The 12,100-nt window shown below is 34.5% G+C and overlaps 2 protein-coding genes across 6 annotated transcripts in view; both read left to right on the forward strand.

Moving 5' to 3' along the window:
* LOC107625569 (transcription factor MYB3R-5) overlaps positions 1-12,100 on the forward strand; it is a 93,888-nt gene that overhangs the window by 35,286 nt on the left and 46,502 nt on the right. The window lies entirely within an intron of this gene.
* LOC107625571 lies at positions 8,426-11,398 on the forward strand. 5 transcript variants are annotated; one of them, XM_021116074.1, is made up of 7 exons: positions 8,869-8,976; positions 9,067-9,285; positions 9,379-9,623; positions 9,723-10,096; positions 10,186-10,287; positions 10,653-10,943; positions 11,107-11,398. In XM_021116074.1, the coding sequence occupies exons 4-7, from the start codon at positions 9,986-9,988 to the stop codon at positions 11,191-11,193; spliced, it is 591 nt and encodes a 196-aa protein (XP_020971733.1). In that variant the 5' UTR covers positions 8,869-8,976; positions 9,067-9,285; positions 9,379-9,623; positions 9,723-9,985; the 3' UTR covers positions 11,194-11,398. The 5 variants fall into 5 exon arrangements, with proteins under 5 accessions (XP_020971737.1, XP_020971735.1, XP_020971733.1 ...); XM_021116075.1 differs by having other exon boundaries at positions 9,067-9,224; XM_021116073.1 differs by lacking the exon at positions 8,869-8,976 and having other exon boundaries at positions 8,983-9,285.

The raw sequence follows: 12,100 nt of genomic DNA on the forward strand, positions 1-12,100 counted from the left end.
TTTTTATTTTTTTAATTGTAATTTTTATTTATCAATCCAATTTTTTTAGATAATTAATTCAATAATATATTTTTAAGCCATACTTTTAAATATTGCTAGTTAATTAATAACAAAAAATAATAAATTTTACTCACCTTCTAGTATTTCTCAACGTAGGTAAACTACTAAAAGATAAAAAAATTATTAAAACTTTTTAATTAATGAGTACTCATTAATCTTTTTAATTAATGAGTACAGTTTCATACCTTGGCCCACTATTTAAGTAAAGCTCAAATTAAGTAAATCCAAATTAACATATATTGGCTGAAATGATACCTATGAGGTCGGGTGCAGCGACGCTATCCTAGCCCTATTTTTCCGAATCAGTCTCCTAAAATCTTTTCTATTCATCTAGAAAGGAGATCTCAATAACCTCCCTATCAAAAGGGAGTAAGCAACCCACCACCAATGATGAGACTATTCAAAAGGTGGTTATTAAATCTACATCTACACTTATAAATATATTGATACCTTCAGGCCAAAACATCACAACGACGATCGCGCAATAGTGATACCTCTACAGCAAGACAGAGCGGACGGTTATAGTGGGGAGGGAACTTCATGAAACCCTCAACCCAGAAGAATAAACTTATAAATTCAACCACCTGAGGACATGGTGAACCAAAATCCAGCAGAACTTATGGGATTGGTATACGAACACCATAGATGATTGGAGCAGCTTAAGATGGAATTAGAGCAACAATAAAAAACTAAACGAGCTTTAAAAAGAAAAAGTACGACAATGAAAGGATCTGGAAAAATTTAAAAAACTGGAAACCGATCTTCGAGGTCGGAGAACCCATGCAGATCGAGAAGAAACCCCCCTTTAGAGGTGAAGATCTATTCACAGAAGAGATCATGCAGGCTAAGATTGCCAGAAACTTTAAAAGTCTCGACATGGACCTTTATGATAGAACGACTGACCCGATACACCATCTAGGTAACTTTAAAAGCCGAATGTACTTGGCCGACGCGGCGGATGCAACTCGTTGCAAATCTTTTTCGACGAGGTTAACCAAGGCGACAATGAAGTGGTTTGATAGTCTACTACCCAGGTCTGTAACTTGCTTCGATGACCTTGCAAGAAGTTTCTTTACCAGATTCTCCATCCAAAAAGATAAGGTCAAACATGCTCCAAGCCTCCTAGGGATCAAGTGTAAGAGTAAAAAATTTTAACAAGTTAATTATGTAATTAAAATCGAGTGAAGAGTGCCTAAACTACCGGATTTGAGTTAAAAATTTAAATTTCACAATTTGAAAATTTACAGATAAAATTTGAACTCTGAAAAATAATTGGAGCGCGAAAAAATAATTAGTTAAGAAAAAATGCGTACCAGCATTGTAATTCACTGTACATGTATAGGTCTGTCTGGTACTGCGTATGAGAAAAATAAAAATGTAAAAATGACCAGAAAATATTTAGAATACGAACTGGAATATGAGGGTGGAGACGACCGCAGCAAGTTAGTTTAATGTTGTCCGACCTATCAGGCATTGTAGGCTGATGCTATGGCAAACACAATGTAGTCTATACTCAAAGTTATGGACTTCATACCTTTACCAAAAATGGTGTGTAATGGAATGAAGTCAAGAGGTTGGATGGACATGTCTCCTAACCCAAAAAGAGTGTCGGGGTATGCCCTGCATTCTTTTTCTTCCAACCCTAACTTGTCGAAGGCAGGATCAAACAAGATGCCAGCCGAGCTTCCTTTGTCCACCAAAGTCCTCTGAAGATTTGCATTGACAAGTATCATTGTGATCACGACAAGATCATCGTGCCCCGGTGTTATCCCTTGTACATCTTCTTTCGTAAAGGAAATTGTGGGCAAGTCGGGGGATTCGATCTCCTTCCCGACTTGATAGACTTCTTTCAAATGCCTTTTGCAAGAAGACTTAGTTACTCCGCCTCCTACAAATCCTCCAGCTATCATGTGGATGTGTCTATTAGGAGTTCGTGGTGGCCAATCTTGTCGACCTATATCTTTCTTCTCTCTTTTCCTTTTTTCATGCTCGTCCGATATTTCTGCCAAGTATCTTTCTAACCGACCTTTTCTAGCTAGTTTTTCTATCACATTTTTCAAGTCATAGTAACTGTTAATGGAATGTCCATATATCTTGTGATATTTGCAGTACTCTATCTGACTTTCACCTTTCTTGTTTTTGATGGGCTGAAGAGGTGGAAGCTTTTCAGTATAGCAGATCTCTCTACAGATGTCCGCGAGGGATACTCGTAAGGGGTATAGTTATGATACCTTTGAGACTTGCCCGACCTATACTCATCCTTTTTCTTTGCTTCTTTCTCTTTATCCGGAGCCTGGTAAGGAAGATTATGTCCTGGAGTAGATTCTCTTAATCGAGCATTCTCCTCCATATTGATATACTTTTCTGCTCACTCTTGTACCTCGTACAGGGAGGTTAGATGTGACTTTGATATGGATTGAGAGAATGGTCTTTCTTTGAGGCCATTAACTAGCCCCATTATCACTGCTTCTAAAGGTAGAGTTTGGATCTCCAAGTAGGCTTTGTTGAATTTTCCCATATAAGCTTGGAAAGTTTCTCTGACCTCCCGTTTGACCCCTAGGAGGCTTGGAGCATGTTTGACTTTGTCTTTCTAGATTGAGAATCGAGTGAGAAACTTTTTTGTAAGATCATCAAAGCAGGTCACGGACCTGGGTGGTAGACTATCAAACCACTTCATCGCCACTTTGGTTAACGTCATCGGGAACGCTTTGCAATGAGTTGCATTTGACACATCAGCCAAGTACATCCGACTTTAAAATTGCTTAGATGATGTCTAAGATTGGTCGTTCCATCATCGAGGTCCATGTCGGGGATTTTAAAATTTTTGAGAACTCTAGCCCGCATGATTTCTTCGATAAAGGGATCTTCCCCTCCCAAAGGAGGTTTCTTCTCGATCTACATGATTGTTCCAACCTTGAAGGTCGACTTCTAATTTCAAAAGCTTTTCTTATAGTTCTCTTCATTGTCATACTTCCCTTCTCAGGTCTCTTTCAACTTCTCTTTGATGCTCTATTTCCTACTCGAGTTGTTCTAATCGGCCATGGTGTTCGTGCACGAGGCCAATGAGTTCTGTTGAATGTCGGTTCACTGCATCCTCTGGTGGGTGTATCTCTGAGTTGATTCTTCTGGATTAAGGGTTTTGCAAAGTCCCTTCTCCATTAGAATCCATCTGCTCTATCTTGCCATGGGGTATTACTATTGCACGATCATCGTTGTGACGTTCTGGCACGAATTCGAATGTCATGTGTCCATCTTTGGGATGATCGTCCACCATGATTGAGTGTAGACTTCTAGGTTTTCGGCAACGGTGCAAATGTTCTGAGGGTTACCTGAAATTGGGTTGCTTTGGGTCCTAAACGTGAGGGCCAGACTCCTTTTGGGGTAGCGTTCGATGTCTTCTGATGTCGATGTGTCACCATCTGAGTTCCTTGTGAGGAAGTGGAGGGTGGTACTGATAAACTCCAATTTTGTGGTTTATATTGTGTAGAATTTGAGGAGTTTTATCAATATTTTCTGCACTTATTCACAAGAATTGTATGGTTTTGTGTTCCCTTCCTAATATTGCTTCATGATGGAAAACATGCTTCTTTTGCTTTAAAATTGCCATATTTTGATCCTCTTTTATTACCATTCGATGCCGTGATGTGTTTGTTGAGTGATTCCAGAGTTTATAGGGTAAGAATGGCCTAGAAGAGAGAAAGAAAGCATGCACAAGTGGAAGGAACATGAAGAATTGAATTTTGGGAAAAATTCAGCTTTGACGCATACGCGCACCTCACGCGCACGCGTGGGTGCGGAAAGTTGGAATGGCGTGCGAAGATTGGCGCATCCGTGTGGATTAGCGAAATCTCCATCGACGCGCACGCGTGCATGACGCGTACGCGTGACGAGCTGCACGTGACCTCATTAAAGAAATAGTGGCCGGCGATTTTTGAGGCTCAACAGGCCTAAATTCAAGCTGGTTCTGCATGGAAAAGACCCAAGAATTCTAGGGGGAAGGAGGGATCATTCATTACACACTTAGACAACAATTTTAGCTAGTTTTTGGTTTTTGTTCTTCTAGAGAGAGAAAAACCCTTGTTCCTCTCTAGATCTAGTTTGATTTAATCCTCCCTTGTTGAATTCTAAATTGGATCTTATTTATTTCTAGTTTTGATTGCTTAATTTGAATTCCTTAGTATAATTTTGTTAGATCTTGTGCTAGATTTATGTTCTCTTGTCAATTGTCATTTTCTACCCATTTTGTGAATCTTGTGGATCTTGAATTGTTAATGTTACATTGATGATTTTCATGATTAATTGAGTTGTTTGAGTGATTTTCTATTGATAATTGTTAGTGGGTACCTTTTAATTTCAATTTAAATGCATTTTGAACATGTCTTTTAGTAATGCTTACCATGTGTTTGATGAAATATTGTCTTTAATTATGGAGTAGTTTTCTTTACTCTTGGCCTAGGCTAAGGAAATTAGGTAAACTTGAGTCATTGGGTCTAATTGGTTTGGTGATTTGAGAACCCTTAGTGGTCAAGTTGATATCCATTGACACTAACCCACTACTAAGTCAATTGGTAGTTGGATTGGGACTTGTGAGTTGAGATTGATCAAGCCACTTGACGTACCTCAAGCTTAGGAGTAAATATTACGTACTTAAAGATCTTAGAGGTAGACCTAGTGAGTTTGGTTCCTCATAATTGTCAAGATATGGTTATTAGACAAGGATAGTGATCCAAATTCCTATGCCTAGCCAAGAGTTACTTTTATTATTCATATTTGAAATCCAAAAATTCCAATTGCTTTGTCTTAGTTATAGTTACTTGTTTAGTTTTAGAGTAGAATTATATTGGATGTTCTCTTATTAGTTTGGATTTGCTCATACCCTGCTTTAGTTACTTGAATTAGTTTCTTGCACTTTAAGATTTCTTGCTTGTTAAGTCTCTTCGTTTAATTTCTTGCTCATGACTTGCAACCTCGGAATTCTAACCAATGTTGATGCACATGTTTGCCCATTCCTTATGAGACAACCCGAGGTTTGAATACTTCGGTTATTTTTATTGGGGTTGAACTTGTGACAACCAATTCCTTAAAATTTGATTCGAGGATTATTTGTCGGTTGAGGGCTATACTTGCAACACGAATATCTTGTGAAATTCCTTACCGACGGTAGTCCGCCCATCAGGTACCTGCAAGGGACTCCGATACTTAAGTTAGCAAAGGTTTTAGGCAAGTTTTTAGTAGATTAGGTTCGAAGAATACCTAAGAGAGTCAAGTATGTATAAGTGTAGATGTAGAGTCAATAACCACCTTTTAGAGTAGTTCTACTTTTGATAGTGGATAATTGTTCCCTTTTGTTAGGGAGGTTGTTGAGATCTCCTTTCTAGATTACTAAGAGATATCTTACACTACACCAAATTTGATGAATAGCTACACTTATTTTATGACCCTTATTTAAACAGTCGTTATTAAATAAAATAGTGACACTTATTTATATAATTTTTTCAGCGTGACTAGCAATTTATTCCTTTCTCTCTTTTTTCTTTTTTTATTTTCTATTTCTGATAACCATTTCTATATTTTAAAATGAAATTGGATCGATGCTTGTTAAACGGCACTGTTTTGGTTTTTTCCCCAATGTTCAGCCCTCACTCATCCCCTTCCCCCCAACACCCCCTGTTCATGAATCACTATCTCTGAACTCAAGCAAAGTTCAAAATCACCCAGCCAAAACCCTAGGTTCTCCCTGCAACGATTTTGAGACAGTGTCGCTGCCGTCCGTACTGTTGGCGCCTCCGCGTCCTCTCTTGTAGCCCAGGCCCTCTCTTGTAGCTCGGCGTCCTCCTTCCCGCTGTCTGCGTCCTCCCTGTTTTCTCTGTTCGAGGTTGGAGTAGCTCGCCGCCGTGTCGCCGCCGGTCTCCGTTCGTGTCTCCATCAAAGGTTAGTCGCACTACTTTCACTTCTTCGGTTCTTCTCTTCTTTTTATGCTTTGTTTGCTAATTTTTTAATGTGAAATTGTGAATGGATTAATGTAAATCAAATAACTTATACATGATTGTTATTCTTTGGTACTGTTACTTGTGATTTTAAATTTTTCATTTATTCTTCGTCTGAGAGATCATGCTTTGTATCTTATTATATGGAGGATTGTTTTGTTGGAAGCTTTAAATTTTGTTTGTTTTAAAATTCATTTTGATTTTACTTGCACACAACCTGTTCGATGAAATGTTTCAACTAAAATTATGGCTGACTTGATACATTTCTAATTAGAAGGATAGATAATATAAAATTGATGCACTGATATGGTAGACCTCTCCTCGTCATCTCTCTCTGTTTCAAGGCTTCAAGCTCTCTCTTCGACAAGTAGTACTCCTCCACTATAATAATATCCCCTTTTAGAGTGATTTTAATTTCATTTCTATTGTGTTTCGTAGTGGATTACAAGATTCTTACTCACTTTAATTCCTCACTTCAGAAAGGTATGTGTGCTTTATCCTTATTGAGTTATGGTAATACTTCAATAATTTCTTTCTTTGCCTTTTTAAATAGGAATTTATTGTGTGCTTTAATTATATGATTAATTTTTGAAGCATGAATTTGTGATTATGATATGTAAGCATAATGCATTGTTGCCTTTAACTTTTGTGCAGATTTTGTTGTCGGCTTTTGAGTGTCCTCATTGTGGTGAGAGGTGAGTTACTCTTTATTGTGAATTGTGTTTATTGGCTGCAATGTGATTGCTTGCTCTAATTTCATTTGATTTTTAATTAGAAAACAAAATAATATAAGGCATAATGGAAATTACATAGCAAATGAAGAAAAAAACTAAGACAAATTACATGGCAATGATGCATGATGCATTAGTCAAACCAATACTAAGAGAAACCAAAAGAGGATATGCATGGATACAGTAAAGTGGTTCATTCAAAAACTAATTAAGCATATTGTGAAGATGGATTTCGAAGATGGCAAGCAGCTTGCTCCACAATATAAACTAATTAAGAGCATTTTTAATTAAGGAAAAGTACTGGGTGCGTTAGCTGCATTTCTAATTGTGTCTCTTCCGTACATACATGTAGCACACTCCAGATATATTAAACCAGAGTCTTATTTCATAATTAGCTTATTCTACTATTTCTTTATTTTGTTAAGTAATAGTCCTTACATTATATCACTGATTGTGTAACTATGTTGCTAAAATTTATTATTCTATAGTAAATAATCACCCAGGCTTTCCTCATTTTATTTCTTTGATAAAATGAACTTAATTAAACAAAACAAGATATTGCTATCAATCTTGATATATGAATTATATTTTTTCTGTATTGGAGTTCTAACTTATTTTCTTTGTGCTTTGTGCTTTCTACAATCTCGGAATTGTTCTGGTCATAATTCTTCTCCATTTTACTTATATATCATGCAATTGTGCTTTGTTTTACTTTGTTTGTGTGCATGTAACAGTATTAAGAGTATAGAATTCATTTTCTTTTTTCTGCACTTAACATGTTCGATGAAATGCTTCAACTAGATTTCTTTGAATTCTCCCTTTATTATTTCTTCTCTTGATTTCTTTGATATTTTTGTGCCTTGATGACATCATGAATCAGTTAGTCATCTTCCTGAATTATGCAAATTGCTATACTAGAAATGGAAAAGCTAATTAGCTGAACTTTAGTCTTAGATTTCATCTCTCTATCTTATGTCCATCCTTGTAAAACCTGATAGTTTTGTTTTTGTGCACCTATAAACTTGATGTGAGCTTGATGACTAATTTATAGCAAAAGCTAAAAGCAAAAAACCACCATCACTACTAGTATAAAAAAACCATCTCTTACTAACTTTCTTGTGTTCATATTGACTTAGGTGTCTAACTTCTATATTATAGGAAATAAATTAATGTAGCATATGTGTCATGAGACAGAAATGGAATTGCTAATATATATATATGAGATTGCTAATATATTTCACATCGCGAGACTACTGTTGCTGCTATTTTTACTAGTGCAAAACTGGGTCATGAAGCTAGTTTTCTTTGCCATCATTGTTGGCATGTTGGATGAACAAAATTGGAATATGTGATCTGTATCATTGGTAGTGATGGTTGGTGTTTCAAGTAAAGTATAAACCCAAGAGTGAGAGAGTGCTCTTTGAGCTGTAGCATTTGTTTTCTTGAATATTCTGCAGATTGCCCAAGAGTCCTGCATGTTGAAATTGAAGTTAGCTAGAAAGTGTGAGATCGATCTTGTTAAGAAGGGTCATGGCCAAATTAAAAGGCTTAATATTCCTACTTTTTGGTGATATTACTTGAAAATTAATTTCTTAAATGTAATTTCTTATTAGTTTTTAAGAGTATTTCTTAAATGTAATTAACATGGAACTCTTTAATTATATTTTTTACTATGTTTTTACAGGTATGAAGAGAAAAAGGCTAATAAAGAAGTATCAAAATCCTAAAAAATCCCTCAAAGATGTTGAAGATGCTAAAATAGTGTCATCTCCTAATACAAGAGGAAATGATCATATCTCAATTTTCAATTTTACCAAATTCTTAAAGTGTGAATTTATACATGATTGTTATTTTTTTATTTAAGTAATATAGTTTTCTCTTATTTCTTTTATGTTTTTACAGGTATTAAGAGAAGAAGGCTAATAAAAAAGTATCAAAGTCCTAAAAAATCCTTCAAAGATGTTGAAAATGCTAGACTAGTGTCATCCCCTAATGCAAGAGAAAATGCTCATATCTCAATTTTTAATTTTATCCAATTCTTAAAGTGTCATCCCCTAATATTATTTTTCCTTTTTTTTATATTATTGCAGGTATTAAAAGGAGAAGGCTTGTACAATTTGAAGAGGAAGAAGATGAACATATTGAACCGAATGTTGTATATGCTAAAGAAAATGTTCATCTTTCAAATGATGAAAATGGTAACTATCTCCTCTTTTAGCATACTATGATAAAAATATTGTGAAGTTTCTAAATCCTTTAATTAGGTTTCTAATTCTTTTACTTTGAAGTTATCTTGGCACGAGAAAAAAGACATCTTCCAAGTCATTCTAAGTCAACATCTTCTAAAGGCACGAGTCAACAAGAGCATATACCTCAAAGTTCATCCATTCAAAATGAAGTTTATAGTCATAGCCTATCAGATGCTGATTTTCTTAATAATGAAGAGGTAAATGGAGTTGCTATTTCTAGAAAGAAGTGGAACACCACATGATTTGTTATTGTTGTAGGTATGTTATTTTTTCTTATTAATTTACTAGTTCAAATAATCTGTTTTCAATTACTAATTGTCTTAAATAATAGCTCTTTTATTTTCTTTTTAGATGAACAAGGGGTTGAAAAGAGTATGCATCTTAAGGTAAAAGATGCATTTTCCCTTCATCATAGTAGGAAACGAGTTCTTATAGAATGGAATGGAAGTGGTCAGCCAATTGGAGAATCCGGTGGACTCTTGGGAGGTGTTTTGGGGCTCATTGCAAGTAATTTTAATAATTTTTCTATAATGTACAAAACTTGGCATAAGGTTCCAATGCAATACAAAGATGCTGTTTTTGAGAATACTATTAAGGTATGCTATTTTTTATTATATTTTTATTTTGAAAAATATTATTTGTTGTGTTTACCTTAAGTTTTGTATACTAACTACATATTTATGTTTTTTTTGAAGAAAATATTTGTTGTTAATGATGATGAACACAAAAGGTATATCTTGTCAAATCTTGGAAATAAGTGAAAGAATAATAGATGCAAGCTATTCAATGAGCATTATAAATTGGAACTTAGTTGGGATGCAAATGTTAATTCGAATCTAATTGGAATTCCCAAAGATCATTGGGCTGCATTTTTGGAATATAGATTGAGTCCAAAAACTCAGGTAAACACATTTGTTCTTTGTTAGTTTTTATTTGTGTTTAAGATCCATTAACTTTTATGCTTGTTAATGTGCAAGAATTGTGTGAAAAGAATGCTACAAATCGACAACAATTAAAAATTCCTCACACTCTTAGCTCAAAAACACTTGCTAGGAAACGCCATGAACTTGTACATTTGTTTACTTTCTTAGTATTTTTGTTTTCTTAATTTTTTGTGTTAGTTATATTTTAATTTGACCAATCTTTTAATAATGTTAGGAAGTTGAAACTGGGCGACAGTTTAGTAGAGGAGAAATATTTTCTATCACTCACAAGAAAAAAGATGGAACATTTGTCAATGAGGAAGCACAACAAAAAAATGTAAGATAAGATTCTAATCTATATTTATTCCCACAATGATATTAACATAGTGCCCTTTTCATTTCATTATTATGTATCCTTTTTAGGTTTGCTAAGACTAAGAGCATTTTAAGTTTTGAATTTCTCTTCTCATTTTCCTTTGTATATATTACATCATTTCATTCCTAACAACAGTAATATGAAGCAGTAATTAAATTAAAGTAAAGCGCTCTATCTTCAGGCTTGAATGCTTGATTTTGTTCTTTAAAAGAGCAGTACTCCTGTTGCTTAATAAAATTGTAGTACTTCTTTGCAAAATAATTGATAAATTCTATTGGACTAATATTGCATATGTAACATTATTATTTGTCTATGAATCACTCCAGGAAGACTTACAGAAGGAAATTGGTGAGGGTGCTTCTGAAAATGAAGCATATGTTAAAGTATTTGGCAAAGAGAATTCAAGCTATGTTAGAGGTATGGGATTTGGTGTTCGTCCATCTCAAATGATTGGATCCTTATCCCGCTCAAGAGAGTCTATGCAATCTACTACAACTAGTGGACCATCAAGAGCTGAATATCAAAACTTGAAGTTACAAGTACAATTGCTACAGGAGCAAGTAAATTTTCTTGTGAATCATCAAAAGGGTCAATTGCCACCCGGTTTTCCTACTGAGGTAAGATAAGGATATATGTTATACTTAATTTTATAGACTTGCGTACTTAATTTTTGTCATCAACTTTTTCTAAAATGATTATAGTTTGTAATCATAGCTTCTTGTATAACACTTGTTGATAAGTATCCTTCTAAAATATATATTTTTTTATTTTCAATTGTAGGTTGCAGATTTTGAATCACCGACACATACAAGACCATATTCTTCTGCCAGTCATGAACCTCAACAACATAGGCCATCCAACGTTTAAAGGAGTTTTATGATTGAATTGTTAGGTTTACAAGTTTGGATTAAGTTGGAATTTTTTGAATTTACATATGGATTATTACTATGTAATTAAAATTTGTAGAATTCAACTTTTGAAATACATTGTTACTATTTTTGTAAAACTTGTGGGATTGAATTTGGATTTGTTGAAAAACAATGTCATTTATGGAGAATTCAATTTTTGATAATAGAAATTTTGATGTTAGAGAGATTATGACAGTTTAAAATAGTCACTAAATACAGAAAAAAACTGTCACAGGAATAAGTAACTTAGTAACGGTTTCAAAGCAAAAAAATGTCACTAAAAATATTGGACGGTTTAAATAGTCACTAAATATGCCTAAAAATTATCATAAGAACTAGTAACTTAGTGACGGTTTAAATAGTCACTAAATATGCTTAAAAATTGTCACATGATTTAGTAATTTAACGACGGTTTCAAAACGTCGCGAAATATAGTATAAAAAAACACCTTTACAAGTGTTATAAATTAGTGATGGTTTTATATTTTAAAAAATCGTCACAAACAATTTAGCGACACTCCTTACCAACGGTGGTCCAAAACCGTCACTATGTCAGCTGGCGACGCTCAAATCTGTGACGCTTTTTTTAGCCGTCGCAAAACCATTTAGTGACAGTTAAAACTGTCACCAAGCATTAAAAAAACCGTCGTCAAAATGCTATTTTGTTGTAGTGTTAAGAGTTAGTTACTTATTTAGATAAATAGGGCTAGACCCCTATCGTCATGTTCGACTTTATATGGTCGGATAAATAATAATAAAAATCTGAATATTGATATCTATAGAGTGTTGATTGGGCTTTACTCATTTTAGGTCTAACTAAGTTGTGGATCAGGGTATGAACAATAACAATTAATTTAAAATTTGCTT

Source organism: Arachis ipaensis, chromosome B02 (genome assembly GCF_000816755.2).
Source record: "Arachis ipaensis cultivar K30076 chromosome B02, Araip1.1, whole genome shotgun sequence".
Taxonomy (NCBI): domain Eukaryota; kingdom Viridiplantae; phylum Streptophyta; class Magnoliopsida; order Fabales; family Fabaceae; genus Arachis; species Arachis ipaensis.